Source organism: Protopterus annectens, chromosome 4.part0, assembly GCF_019279795.1.
Source record: "Protopterus annectens isolate FY-2018-M chromosome 4.part0, PAN1.0, whole genome shotgun sequence".
NCBI classification, from domain to species: Eukaryota; Metazoa; Chordata; order Ceratodontiformes; family Protopteridae; genus Protopterus; species Protopterus annectens.
The window spans coordinates 522925392-522941142 of record NC_056733.1 but is presented as its reverse complement, the minus strand read 5'-3'; the positions used below and the strand labels follow the sequence as shown (position 1 = coordinate 522941142).

General features: G+C 39.1%; 1 protein-coding gene across 2 annotated transcripts in view; it reads left to right on the top strand.

The window, feature by feature from the left end:
- TPCN1 (two pore segment channel 1) overlaps positions 1 to 15751 on the top strand; it is a 1721246-nt gene that overhangs the window by 581646 nt on the left and 1123849 nt on the right. For both annotated transcript variants that reach the window (XM_044068445.1, XM_044068446.1), the window contains exon 5: positions 8079 to 8209. In XM_044068445.1, the coding sequence (XP_043924380.1) occupies positions 8079 to 8209 (131 nt within the window). The remainder of the gene's footprint in view (positions 1 to 8078; positions 8210 to 15751) is intronic.

Sequence of the window (15751 nt, the reverse complement as noted above, 5' to 3'; positions counted from 1 at the left end):
TTTTTCTCCAGTAAATTCCATCCTCCTCTTGTCTATTGTTTGTATTCCTAATTGCATTCATCCCTATTGACAGAATCTCCTTTCTCCATTCCCATGTTGGCTTAGTTCTTAGGACACTTTCTGCTACTTTATGAATATAATATTCTGTTTAATTATTGTTATTCTTCTTAAAGGTCTGCATCAAAAATCCCATTCTGTCCTTGTTTCTTGAGCTTCCCCCATTTCATCATTATCCCTTTCCTTTTTGAATTATAGGTTTCTGCTTATGCTATGTATAGGAGCCTTAACTGTATAGCTCTGAAATACCCCTTCAAATCAAGTAATGCAAATATGCCCAGTTGTATTGGAAGAATCACCTTATCCCACTTGACACTTGCCGTCTTCCCCTTCTAGATAAAATCCTTCAGCTCTTTAGTAATTGCTACCCACAACTTCTCTGGTTGATGAAAATATGCCTGACCTGTGTATAAGACTAAAGGGACTAAAACATTTTAACCTCATTGTATTGTATTATTCATATCCATATAACAGAGCTTCCAATTTCTCAGTTTTTGTATTATCTTTTGTTTAGTTTCTTCCCCCATATCCTTAGCTGCCACACCAGAATCATTTTTAATCCATACTACTAAATACTTCATTTTATCATGTCCCCATAAATATGGATGTTGCTTAACCAATGCATTTGTGGGTACATAATTTACTGCTACTGCCTTTGTTTTAGCGTCATTCATTTTTTATCACAAGAAGATTAGAAACTGTCTCAAAATGTTCCACAAAACTGTAATGTCCTTTTTCTGGTTTTATAAGGTATAAAATAATATAATCTGGAAAAAGAGGCAGCTTTCCTTGACTACCATACCAGTTATAATTTCTGAGTCCCTTATTTTATTTGCCAGTGGTTCTAATGCAAATAACAAAACAGAAAGAGGACACCCTGCCTGGTTCCTCTACTCAAGCAGAAATTGTCAGAGAGGAACACACTCACTTTAATTTCCCCCTCTGATCCCTCATGTATCCTCCTATTCAAGTTTATTATTTTATCAAGGAATGCAAATGCTTCAAGTGCCCTGCTTATAAAGTCCGAGGTTACTGTGTCAAATGTTTTAAGAACCACCACCAACTGTGGTATTTTCTTACATTCTGCTTACCTCTGAAACATCAGTGCTCTGTTAATGTTGTCAAATGTTTGCTTCCCTTCCACAAAACCACATTGATCCATATCTATCAATTTTGGCATCACTTTTGCCATTCTTTTAGCCACTGTAGACATAAACACTTTATAGTCATGGTTTAGTATTGATATGGGCCTGTATGAAACTGTATCTGATGGATCTTTACTCTCTTTTAGGTATTAACAGCTGTCACCACTTTCTTCCAGGATGTTGGTACTTCACCTCCTCTTAAAATACTGTTAAGCAAAACCTTCCAGATCTTCGTAAATTTTTGCCCTCCTAGCTTCCAGCCTTCCACAGGAATACCACCTGTTCCTGGGGATTTTCCTGTAGATTGGTTATACATTACCATTTTTATCTTGTCTTCTCCTATCTTAACTGTTAGTAATTGAGCCTCATCTACCTCTAACCTTGGCATATTTAATTCCTTCATAAATATTTCCATTTGTACCTTTTCATGATTAAATATTTCTAATACTTTTACAGGATCTCTTGCTAGTTTCCTTGTTATAGGCTTCCATAGCTTGATGACAGCTCTTTCTACTTTTTATTGCTTGAGTCGTTGTGCTAAACATTTTTGTGTTCTAGTATTATTATCAAAAAACAGTTGCTTAACAACAGTCTTTCTAAACTCATGCGTATTATTGAGGTAATCCCCTGTTTTCTGTTTATCATTCTGCAGTTGCTCCTCTTCTTGTTCTGTGAGATTCCCCCGTTTTGCAATTCTTTATGTTTGTCAGTCCCTCGGAATAATTCTTGTTACTTCATAACCATATCTCCCTTTCTTTTATTTCCACCCTATTTTTAAACTCTGCTTTAATTTTGTCCCACTCTCTAGCTATATTTTCAGAAAGAAATTCTATTTTCTCTAATAGCGCCTGAATAATTTCCACTACCTGTTCCTTAAATTCCTCTCTTTTTAAATGATAGGTGGGAAAGTGCCAGTGTCTCATTTTTGTTTCATTGCCCTATGTTTTTATTTTAGTTATTGTTTGTGTATGATCTAAAATAATTACTAGGTGCTTATCAAGACCTTTGAATAAGTACACATGTTCCTGTGAGATGTAAATTGTCTCTAGCATAGCCCAGTTTTTGCATCTTGGAGAATAATATGTAAATGCATTCTGAACGTATAGTACCGAATTCACATCTCCCATGCCAAATATCTTTATAAATTTCTTCAACAATCTACCCTCCTATTTTATAGTTTCCCTTCTGGACCCTCAACTCACATCTTCAGTGTTGCAAATCAAATTCCAGTCTCCACCTATAAGTAACATTTCTTACTGATTATTTCTCCCAGAATTTTCTTAAGCTCCATTATATCAGTTTTAGGTGGAATATAAATACATGCCAGTGTAAGCCTCCTCCACCCTTGCCAGTAACCCCTAAGTAGTATAAATATATCATTATTATCATTTTTTCTCCTCTTCTTTCACCATTGGAGCTCCTGTAGCAGTTAATGTAAGTACTTCTCATTTTTTTTTGTCCCAGGTATTCCACTGAGTAGCCATTCTGAAAACATGTCTTTTATCAAATTCACATGTTCAGTTCTTTCCAAGTGTGTCTCATGTAGCATAGCTATGTGCACTCTACATTTTAATATAGTTCACTACTCTTTTTTTTGTATTTATCTGTGAAACCATTGACATTTAAAGACATTACAGAAAGCATTATTGTATTCAGGGTTCAGGCACCTAGGCAGCGAGACATTTCCCTGTGGTACATTTGACTGGGGACACATGGCTGAAGTGACATTCAGTTACAGAGAAATATGGCTGTTTGCAAATTCCCTGTGGGCAAAGAGAAGCACACACTGCCATGCTCACAGCTTTAATAGCCAAATGCATGGTGGCAGAAGAAGTAATGAGTGTTGTGCTCAGTGTACAGTACATACTTATGTAACTACACATGTAGAAGTGTGCTACAGCATGGAGGAAATCCTGCAGGCTACTGTAGTCACATTTATGATCCAGTATGTGTTTTAGGTAATTTCCCTAGACACTGTGAAGGGGGTAGTGGTCCACACACACCAATTATAAAGGCACTGTCCATTGTGCACTGAATTTTACTGCCACTGACATGCTCTCTGGCCACCCTGCTGCTGATGCCTGCCATATTGCCTGCTGTCTCATGTTCCCTTGGGGACCATGAACATTGTTTTCCCCCTGTGCATTTGGTTATTAAATATGTGAGGATGGCAGTGTGTGCTTCTTTTTGCTGACAGGGAATTTGCAAACAGCCATATTTCTCTGCTGCTGAATGTCACTTCAGCCATGTGTCCCAAGTCAAATGTACCACAGGTAAATGTCTCGCTGCCTAGGTGCCTGAACCCATTAAAAAGTTATTATTCTCACCTTTTATGTATAAGAGATTTCTTGTTAAATGTCTAGTTCCAAGTTTTGTGTTACATGCATACACTGTTTGGCAGGTTGATCTTGTATACAGTTGTTTCTTGTCATATCCATTTGAGTCTATGTCATATCTTACAAAACTTTTTGTTTTATTGAAAGCCCTCAAAAAACCCACAAACACACACCAATACCCCCTAAAACCTATTAACTTAATTATAACACGCAAAAGTGTGGCTATCTTAAGATATTGAATTTTTATCCTCCTACAGGTGCAAGTGCTTCAAACTGACAGCCACAGTCATAGACTTGAGTTAACCTAAAAGAAAGGTTATCCATGCTAAGGTGTGTGGTACAGCCTGTGCTTCTTCTAAGTGCTATGTGGTTTTGTCATATCTTTATAGCTCTCCCAGCTAGGTAAAAACTTGAATGCTTTCAGAGAAGGTTATCTCCTAACCATTTCTATTTATCAGATTGTTTCCTGGAGACATGAGGACCAGATACAAAACTGATACTAAGCATACATTTATTTGCTAGAAAAAAAGCCTTATAATATGCAGTATACTTTTTCATTTACTTGATTTCTCTTAAAACTTGCTACTAGATCAAGCTAAATACCTTAATCCAGTCATTCCCCTATGCAGTAATAAGAAACAGCACTCTTTTTCATTGCAGTGCCTAAATTTCTTCAAACTGAACAGGGAGAAAGAAAAAAGCACTTGTTTACATTAGTATCCCCATCAGACTTAAATATAACTGAGAAAACTTTACTTTAATGCATGCAAAGAAAATCATGGAATATAAAAATTGCACCATTAAGAAAAAACATTGTTTTACTTACTAACTTTCTCACTCCTCTTCCCCTCACCTAAGTATTTTTTCAAACATTAATGATATGAAGTGTGGCATATGCTTTAGAGTCCCCTAGAAGTTTAGAAGTTTAGCAAAGTCCAAAAAAGTCCAATATGTACAGATTTTCTTTTTCTGTCATGTTTCACAAATGTAAATATTGCTGTGTAATCCCACGTTTGTCAAATTCCAAGTTACTTGTTTTCTTTCTGTTCCTGTTCCTCTTCCATATCCTGTCTCTGCTTCATTTCCAATGTAGTCTTGATTATTTTAGTTGAAATACACCTCACAAAAGCGTTGCAACAACTGAATAATATAATAATAAATTAACACTCAAGAATGCTGGATTCTTCTAGTTGATTCTTGTGCTTTTTTCCTTCTCTCAAGCACTTTCTGTTGAAACACTGGAAAAGGTTTCACTAGGATACCAAATAAATCTAGTTAATTCTCTCTCAATTCTGTGAAAAAAGGTTTTGGGAACTGTTAGATTAGATGCGTTAAATTGATAGAGAAGTTTAGGTAGAATGTTCATTTTGATTATAGCAGATTTAGATTAAAAGTGATAATTTCATTTGACTCCATCTTTTAGCATCTTGTAGAATTGAAGTCCATATTGTACACAAGTTATTTAGTTTCATTACTTGTTGATTGTGGACAAAGAGGGGTTATTCCAAGGTATTTAAAGGAGTAATTTACTCCCAATAGCAGACTCTGGAAAATAAGTTTCTGTATGATTTAAGGGTTTAATAGGGAAGACAATGGATTTAGATGGGTTAATCTGGTAATCAGATACTTTAATAAAATCTTATCCAAAGTCTGCATTAGGAAGTTCAAAATATATATTCAAATCATCAGCGAAGGCAGATAACGTAATCTCATTTATTTACCCCTTGACCCACAGTTTGTTGTAACTGTTAACTAAACTAATGTTATAATTTTAATATGTTTTGCCTAAATCTATATTATTTAAGATATACATACATAGATATGGTTTACCTTTACATGTGCGTAATGCACATGGATGAAATTCAAAAGTCCGAAAGGACTTTTTCAAGTTTTCAGAAAGCCAAAAACAGAATGCATTGGATGTGCAATGAGCAAATGCAAAGTAACGTTCGCTCATTGCAGATTCGGCATTTTTGGTGCGAGGTGCACTATAGTGGGGATCGGGAAGTGGACCCTTTCCCCATTGTAGTGCGACCTCGGAGTTAGAATAATAAAGTAGGGTGGTGTGGGGGGCGCAGGGGGGCATAGTCCCCCTGCATTATGCTTTGTATTTGATTGAAGTTCGAAAATCAACGAATGTGGTTTTCGATTTGCTGATTTTCGAACTTCGGTGCAAATCGGAATGACAATTTTCGTCATTCCGATTCACACAAAGGGCCATTCGGTAGTTTGATTTTCAACCTTTCAAAAGCAAACTATAGATATATATATATATATATATATATATATATATATATATATATATATATATATATATACACCATTCTAATCAAAAGATTTTATAATATATTTCACTCACAGTTGTTCTTTCTCTTCCTCTCGCTCACCCGTTGTATCAATGTCTTCATTACTCAAGAGTTTCTCACTGTGCACTATACCTTGTCTTCTGTTATTTGATTAGCACACATATAATTTTGCATACTTTACACCAGTTTACTAATGATAAGCTATCACTCTGATCATCAAATATACTATGTCTGAGGAAAGGCTGCACTTTTGTTCTGTTTTATTAAGTAGGGTAAGAATCATTTGTGATGGAGAGGAAATGATATCCGTAGTAATAAAAGTAACATCCATAGTAGCAAAATGTTACAGCTGCCTCCCCCACCTCAAGTACCTACACATGGTATATTTCTTTAGGACCAAACTGTTTTTAAAGAGCTTTGTGGGACTAATAAAGTGTGTTATGTTGTGATGTGGTTCACAAAGCAAAAACTAATGTGAAGGTTGGACAGAACTCAGGTACTTCTCACATTTGTCAGTTATGAATAAAACACTCAGATTATGGTGAAACTTTTAATGGCTGTGCAAAACAGAGGTGCAGTGCATTACAAATTTTGAGTAGGCACATAAAGTCGCTAGATTGTTAATATTACTACTACTGTATATCTCTATGTTTATGTGGGCGCGCTAGCCCCACTGCATAACACAATTCTGCTTTTTAAAGATAATCTTGCTCAGCTTTGATGATTAGTGAAATGGCCAATTTCACTTGAGTCCAAGTATTGTATTAATCTCAGAGGTTGTTATGCTGTTGAAGTGAGGGCAAGATTGTGGTGAGAGATGGGAGGGTAGCTTTACTTCATGCAAGTTTACTGTGACATAGGCTATATTCTTCAGAACCATGTTGTCATGCACAAGTTCAGCACTTTTTAGGAAATCATGCTTTTGTTATTTTCATATTCAGGTTATTTGTTTCAGGATTTTGTGGTTCAGTGAAATATGCTGTGGGATTCTTTACTGCTCACACATTAGACAGCTGTAGGTAAAATTAGTTCTGGGACTGACTTTGGAAAAGCATCTAGTAGGAAGTAGTAGCCAATGACATAGAGGGGGAATGTAGATTTGAAAGGAGACAAGAAAAGGTTATATTATTGAGGAAGGGTAGATAGGTCAACATTCTTATTAGATGTTTTCAGTCTTCTTTAAGAGTAGGGATGAAAATAAGATTTGGGATACTTTGTGCATGGTTAAAAGAAAGATAAAACGAAAACAGTTTGCATTGCTGGATGAATGGGACACATGGTAGCTGTTGATAAGCTGTGTAGGAAATGCTTCAGTGGTACACATAGTAGTGTAGCAAAGGAGAAGTTTGGTTTAAAAAATAAAAAATAGAAGTCTGTTTCTTTTTTCTCGCTCTTCTCCTGAAGAGCTGAGGGGGCGTTATCTGAGTGGAGGAAGCCGATTGGTACAAGTGCAGTGGAAGCAGAAGTCCTTATTTCTTTTTCTCTTCACTTAAAGAGGAGAGGAGGTGGGGTGCTGTATCAGAAATGGGCACATGCTGCTAGGTGAGCCAGCTATGGCTCTGGGTGCGCACTTGTGATATGTCAATGTGCTGTGGCAGCTCAGTAACCTAAAAAAAAAAAAAAAGATGAATTCACAAGATTAATTTTTGCATTTGCTTTGTCTGTATTAAAAGCAGTTCATTTAGTGTACTTGTTGTTATGATATATTAAGCTGTGTTTGCTTGTTTTCCATTCCATATCTTTTTGTGCCTTCTTACATAATCCAATATACATCTTCTTTGTTTAGCTGTGACTTTCTTTGTCATCCACCTACCTCCACCTTAGTCCTTTATCTGCAGTTGGTGTTCCATACTTGAAAGCATACCTACTGAATTTTAACATTTTTGAGTGTTTTCTTCTGTTGTACCTTAGCTGAACTCACTCTTGTTTTGTTATTGTTCTTGGTTCTGTCTAGCTGGGTTGCATTTAATTTTCATTATTGCCAGAGCTGTTTTCTTTTAAATAGTTAAATAGTGTCTTTTGTACCACTTTTATTTTTTTTAACTATTTCTTTTCTTTTATCTTATCTGAAGTATTTTTTCAACATTTTTTGTAAAAGCAGATTGTTATAGGTCCTTGTAATTGTGGAAGGCAGAATTTTATGTGCTCAGTGAAGTGTGCTTCAGTGAACATCTGATTTAACGTTTTACATCATTAATGTTTTTAACTTAATGTATTTTTCTGTTCTGTTGCAGGCCTTTGTTTTATTGGTTCAGTTTGTGGAGGCAATAGTAGTGCTTGTGCGACAGACTTCACATGTCAGAATCACAAGGGCATTACGTCCTATCTTCCTGGTGGATTGCAGATACAGTGGTGCTGTTAGGAGGTACTTTGTTTTCCCTTTATGCCTTGCATTTTAATACAAGTCTGTTGTCATCCTCTACTGACAGCATATACTGGGGATTTAATAGTTGTGGCTGATTTGCAAGTTGTACTCTGATTGTTTAAAGCCCCATCAATTAAATCCATCTGACTAAATGGGAAGATCACTGAAATCTTTTAACGGTTTTGTCACATGAGCACAGTATGCAGGATGGGGACCCTCTGCACTACCCTCTTTAGTACATTTCTGAGGTTAACAAAGCTCAGGGCAAGTTATTTTCCCCACAGGTGACTTCTGCCCAGCTGAGACGGTTCTTGATTATGTGACTGAAGGCTGTGAGGCTGTAGACTTGTGTATGATATTTACACAAACTAAGTAGCTAATTTAATGAAAAATGGTAAAGGTAGTAACTTTAGATTGTTATGCTTGAGTTTTAATAATAAAAATAATACTTCTTTTGAGAATGCTGATGGCAAGAGATTTGAAAATCCCAACAGGTAATCTGAGGTGGAAAACCAAGTCACCTGGACAGTGAATCCTGTGCTGCATTGCTGATGCTTGGTGCAAGCAAGTGGAAGCATAGCAGAAGGACTACAGAGAAGATGGAGGTGTTAGTATTGTGAGTAGCATATTGCATAGCGTGTCCTTTAGAAATAAAGAACGATGGTGTCATGTCAGGTCCTCTCTTGCAGACATAACAGTAGTAGTACTTCTCACAGAAGGCAGACCATAATATATGCCTGTTGTACAAACTGATCATGAAGAGTGTTAATCGTGAATGACTTGGGGAAGGAAGAGGAGAAGAAGATAAGGAAGGTTAAACATGACGATTTTGGAAGTGAAGATGATGACAGGGAAGGTTAAAGTGTCAGGTAGTACTTGAAATATTTTTATTTCTTTGTTTAGTTGCGAGAGTAGTAGAGTAATCCACGAGGTCTCATCTCAGCCTCTACCTGCAAATGTCTGTAGGACAAAAACGCATCAAAATAAGAGTAACAGCAAGCCTGAACAATGAAAGATGTGAATAAAAAACAAGCAGTACAAATAAAAATAGTGTAGAAAAACACAGTTATAACATACACAGAGCAGAAGGTTTGCAGCACAGTGGAAGACATATAACTGCAGTACAGTAAACTCTCTGTTAACCAGAACTCAAGCAACCAGAACTCTCAAGCAACCAGAAAAAAAATCAAAGAAATACAGTACAATTTTCATGTGTTGCACTTTGTTTCCCCCTGCATAAACATAACTTATGTTTTTAGAGTTTTAGAGTTTTAAAAAGGAAGACAGTGATAAATTTCCTATCTCCCCAACCTAAGAACAAGTCAAACCAAACAAATAATATAGGGTACAATATTAGTCAGGCCTATTTTAATAGTAGCTCTCAAGCAACCAGAAACTACAGTTATCTGGCATCTACCAATCCCCATGGGTGCTGGTTAACTGAGAGTTTACTGTATTTATTACACCAGACAAAATGTGTAATGCATTTCTACAAAAGTATTGAACTGTATTATAAATTAAAAATGTGAGCATATTGACAGGTATATCTTTATCTTAATATCCAGATTGTTTAGCATGTATGTTTTGTCAGATGTTTCTGAATACAGTCTACCTAAATGGGCAGTCTCTGTTGTGTTCCTTGTAACCTGAGCTCATACCTTTCAGTTTTCAAAACTTTAAAATAAATCTTTCAAATTTCAAAACTTCACAATATACCTTTCAGCATTCAGGGACCATCAAAAATCATGGCAAGGGGTCTAAAATTGTAACACTCAAAATTTGTATATGCTTAAATTCGCACCCTTGGGGAAGGGGGAACATTGAGTAAATTTGCCCTCTTTGGAGGGCACAGCCTATAAAATTAGGATCCAGGACTCCACAGATACCCAGAAATTTATACTTACTGCACTATGACAAAAACTCTTCCATACAATACAAGAGTAGGATCACTTGGCTGTTTTTTAATAAGCACTGTTACCTATCCTCCTCCTCCGAATGATTCACTGCTGCAGAATCTACATTTTTACTATGTATTATCTTAATCTGAAGGTGTCCACCAACAAGAGTGCTCAAAGTCGCTCAGCACCGATTTAATTTTATATTATTAGAACATTTCAAGATCCTACTCAGTAGGCTGCATAAAAGAGGACCTGAAATGATATTATTTAACGTGATCTTATAGTACTATACTACACTTAACGCTAACAGATGACTAACTTTTCAGCAAGATATCCCCTTTATCTTGCACAGTGTAACTTAAGAAATTTCTGAGAAGATGTCATTGATATCATATCAGCACATATGTGCCTTCTTCAAGAAAAAGTGAAAAACAATGCAACAGGAAACAGTGACAGTGTTGTAACATCTGTAGTCCCTGTTACTTGTATCATTTATTCTGTTAGCAGGGGGGCTGATACCTTTCTTAATACCCCACCACCCTTTAAAGGGGTGCCATTCCACATTAATATATTAAAGACTGCTCAGTTTTATTAAATAACTGAGAATACAACATGTAGTGTAAAATGTTTTTGGAGAAATCCCCAGAGCAGTCTTACACAAGACAGATTCTCAGAACAAAGTTGAGGAAAAACTTCCAACTTCTCTTTAGAGAAACACACTGTAGCAGGGTGATGTTGGAGCAGTCATCTTAAACAGAGACTGGCTTGGTAAACTTGTTTTCTGTTCTGTTACAGATTATAAGCAAATAAACGTATTTATTTGATGGTGGATGGATGGTAGATCTCTGATGTAAAAGCAGTCCAACATCAAGGATGATACTACTCCCCAGCTTAAAAGAAACCCCCAAAAAAGAATCCATTTGCAGAAAGCATTAATCTTATCTCATCACCCATCACTCCCATAAACTCAACGTTCATTTTAGCAACACAATGTCAACTAACTACTACTTGCAGAAGACACAGTTACAGTAACTGGCAACATACGTCAGTGCATAATGGCATAATTCAAGCTGCACAAAGGGTCAGGTCTGTGATGTTCTTCAAGTTTCACTGTTGCAGTCCTCACATATGGGTTATCCGGCTCTCGGTAGCCCTCAGTCGGCCCGAATACCAGAGTCCTTGGTATATGACGTCGGCTGCCGCCGGTTGTAAAACTGATGTCAGTACGTCAGGTATAAAGGGAGGCAGCTGACGCCATTTCCTCAGTCTTTCTTGCCGCAGAGCCCGAAGCAGATGCAATTTGCAGTAGTGCCGGTCGGCCGTTTACCTTTGTTTCACTTTCTGACTACCAAGTTGAAGACTCCTTCAGATAAGTACCCCATTGGGGGATCCTCTTTTCTTGCTTTAACGAATGTCTGATAAAGTTAATAACTGTCTTGCCTGTGGAAAACAGATTCCGCACTGTGATTTTCATTCCTATTGTATAACTTGTTTGGCCCTTGAGCACAATGTCCCTAACTGCACTCTCTTTGCTTCCTTTAACCCGCGTACCATACGCCGTAGAGCTAAGATTTTGTATAAACATTTTGGAGTCTGGCCTTAGTTTGTTGGTATGGCGTCTTCTGGTCTCCCGACTTCGGATATTCCTAGGAAATGCAAAGACAAGGACCGCGACAGGTCTAGGGTTAAATCTACTGATGATGCACCGGTGAAATTGGTCGTCAGCACAGCGGTAGTCAGTGAGGCGCTTTTGCAGCCCCTGCAGTCCACAGATTTTCAGCCGCAAGCCTCTGCCGAGACCTTTACAGAGTCCTCCATGCTGCAGGCTGCTATTTCGTCTTCAGACCCTCTGCCTATCGCCGCCTCAGATGGGTCCGGAGCCACTTTGCAGGCACCGGCTTCTGACGTCTCTTCTTTTCGACAGTGAGAACAGAACCAGACTGACTACCTTAGCTCAGACTTCTGCAGTTGCTAGGCCTCCCAAGTCCATCCGGATTGCTAGTAAACCTACCAGCCGCAAACCTACTCACAAGCAGGCGTCGGCCTCCCCTCCTGTACCTCAGTCCCAGTTGGTAAAGATGGCTGGTGATCTTCTTTCCCCAATTAGGGGCTCTCATCCCCCCCCCCCCCTTCAAAGAGGGCTAGGGAATTATCTTCTGATGTTTTGTCTGTCTCAGATTCTGAGATTTCCAGTATGTCTGCTGGTGAAGAAGGAAATTCTCAACTTTTTTCTGGCTTTGAGGATTCTGATGCTGAGGACTCTATCCCTTCTGCCTCCCCTCTAGAAGATTTTTCCTTTGGAGATACTTTGAATACTCTTAGGGAGCATTTTAAGTGGGAATGTCAGGATCTTCCACAGTCTAAGAATCAGGGAATTTTTAGATTTGCCACAGCATAAGCTTCTGGCTATACCTCCAGTTTTGGAAGTTGTGGATTATGTTTTCATGGAAAAATCTTTAACTCCTAATTCTGTTCCTCCTGCCCCCAGAAAACCGGATGGCTATTACAGGGTTCCTGAATCTCATCAATTCCTTTTTAGAAACCCTACTGCTGATCCAGAAATTATTTCTCAATTCCCCAAGGGTGTTAAGGCTACTATTGCTAGAAACCCTATACCTTCTGATAAGGAATCTAGGGCCTTGGACAGGTGGGGTAAAAAAGTCTATACTTCTGCAACTCTTGCCATTAGATCCGTGAATTGTCTTTTTCACATGCTTAAGTATCAGCAGCATACGTTGGAGGCTGTTAAGGCTAAACTTGGGGATATTCCTTCCATGATGGAAAACAAAGATTTACAAGACTTACTGAATTCTGACACTTTAGTTAATAAGCATTCTCTTCATTGTGGTTTTGACACTTTGGAGGCTTCCTGCAGAGCAGCAGCCACTGGTTCTGTTATTAGAAGGCAAGCTTGGCTCAGGAAGCAGCCTCTTTCTGAACCTGTTAAATCTAAATTGCTGGATATTCCTTTGCACAAGAAAAATCTTTTTGGTAATAAGGCTGAGGAGGTACTGAAAAAGTTGGAGGATAAGGCAAAATCTATGCAAGCTGTAAAATATTTCCTTCAGGTTCAGCCTCCTCGGTTTAGTAGGCATTATCCTTTCAAGAATTGGTCTTTCCCTGATCCTGGCAAGCAGGGTCGCTCTAGGCCTAGGGGTTTGAGATCTTCCAGAGGGCAGGCTTCTGCCCCTCAAAGGGCTAAACAATGGCATTCTTCTGCTAAATCAGGGAGTTCTAAGCCAGAAAGCATTCTCAATGACTCCGGCCTTCTTGTGCCTACCTCTGTAGACCCTGGGTTTCCTTTGGGGGAAGGTTATCCAGGTTCACAGAGGTATGGTCTACCATCACAGACGACAAATGGGTGCTCAATATAGTAAACCAAGGTTACAAGTTTTACTTTCACATTGTCCCTGTTTTACAAGGGTACCCAGACATACCTAAAACTCTCAAGGCAGAGGTAGAAACTCAAATTTCTTCTCTACTGACTATGTGGGCCATAGAGCCAGTTCCTGCAAATCAGGCAGGCCTAGGTTTTTATTCAAGGCTTTTTCTGGTACCCAAGAAAGGTGGCACCTGGCGCCCTATTCTGGATCTGTCCAGTCTAAACACTTTTCTGGTGATTCCCAAATTCAGGCTGCTCACCCTTCAACAATTACTACCAATGCTGGACAAGGATTCATGGATGGTAACTTTGGATCTCAAGGAGGCTTATCTGTACATCCCAATAAGGGAAAGTTGCAGGCAGTTCCTTCACTTCAGGGCTGGGGAGCAACACTTTCAATTCTCTGCATTGCCCTTTGGCTTATCTACTGTTCCCAGAGTTTTTACGAAGTGCCTGGTTCCAGCCCTTGCTTTTTGCAGGCAGAGAAACATTCATATTTATCCTTACCTGGCCGACTGTCTCATTCAAGCAAACTCCCCAGAACAACTAGAAAAGGATTTGGATTTCGTGAAGAACATTCTCACCTCTTTGGGTTACACTCTCAATGAAAAGAAGTCACAGTTGGTTCATTCAAGGGAGATTGTTTTCCTGGGAGCGAGTCTGAATACAGACACCCAGATGGTATTCCTCCCTCAACAGAAGCAAGAAGATCTTTCCACTTACTCCATGAACTTGGCAAGCATGACCCAGCTCTCTGCAAGGCAAGTCCTGCAAGCACTGGGGTTCATGGCTTCATGTATTTTGATGATCCCATATACAAGGCTGCATATGAGAAAATTTAAATGGTACCTCAAGAATATTTGGTGTCAACACACACAGGACTTAGACTTGATTCTTCCCCAGAGTCCCTGATTTCAAATGGAGTTCCTTTGGTGGACGACAGCCTGTTCTCAGAACAAGGGTCTGCCTTTCCCCCCACCGGCTGCCAGCCAGACTGTCGCCTCAGATGTTGCATGGTGGGCTCATCTGGAGGGCAGGGGCATACAGGGGACTTGGGGCACCCAGCAGATTCATCTGCACATAAACTTAAAAGAATTGATGGCAGTGCAGCAGGCCTTGTTGGCTTTCAAGGACCTACTCTACCCTGGGACTCTGCTAATCAGGACAGACAATACCACAGTCATGTGGTATATCAACAAGCAAGGGGGGACTCACTCTTACCCCTCGTGCAGAGAAAGCATTAGACTATGGTCCATAGCAGCATCCATGGGCTTACATCTAATAGCCCACTATCTTCCAGGGAGGCTAAACTCCTTGGCGGATCATTTGAGCAGACATGTTCTGGATCCTCACGAGTGGCAACTGAACAGGGACATTTTTCATCACATCACTCATCATTGGGGCACCCCACAAGTGGATCTTTTCTTCTCTCACACCAATCATCTCCTTCCAACCTTCTGCACCAGGGAGTTTCACAACAAAGCTTGGAGAGTGGATGTGTTGCCCTTCTCATGGACACATCTCTCAGTTTATGCATTCCCTCCTCTGCCTCTTCTTCCCAGAGTGCTACTAAAGATAAGGGACGAAAAACCAAAGGATATTCTGATAGCTCCAGATTGGCCTAGGCAGCATTGGTATCCCCTCCTTCGCAGCCTCTTCCCCTGGTACCAGATCTCTTGGTTCAGGGAGGGGAAAGTTCCTTCATCCTCATCTTCAAACTCTGCATTTAACTGCCTGGCTAATACCTTAAATCTTTCCCAGCAGATGGTTGAAGTTCTTCAAGAGGCCAGGAGGCCTAGCACAAGAAAATACTATGCAGATAAATGGAAGAGGTTTTGCTCTTGGACGCAGGCTAAAGGAGAAGACTCTTCTCATCCTTCTCTTTCACTTATTCTTGACTACCTAGCAGGATTGCTTAATGGTGGACTTTTTTTCTTCAATCAAAATTCACGCTTCAGCAATTTCGGCTCATTGTTCTTTTGAGCAAACCATTTTTTCTCACCCCTTGATGAAACAGTTCCTGAGGGGAGCTAGTAATCTTAGACCTCCCAGAAGAGCTCCTACTCCTGCTTGGGATCTTAATTTTGTCCTGGAAAAACTTACTCTGCCTCCATTTGAACCAGCTGCCTCTGCAGATTTGAAGTTTCTATCCTGGAAGACTGCTTTTCTTTTAGCTATTACTTCAGCTAGAGGGATATCTGAGCTGCAAGCCTTAATGGCAGTAGAACCTTTCATTATTTTTCACTCAGATCGGGTTTCTCT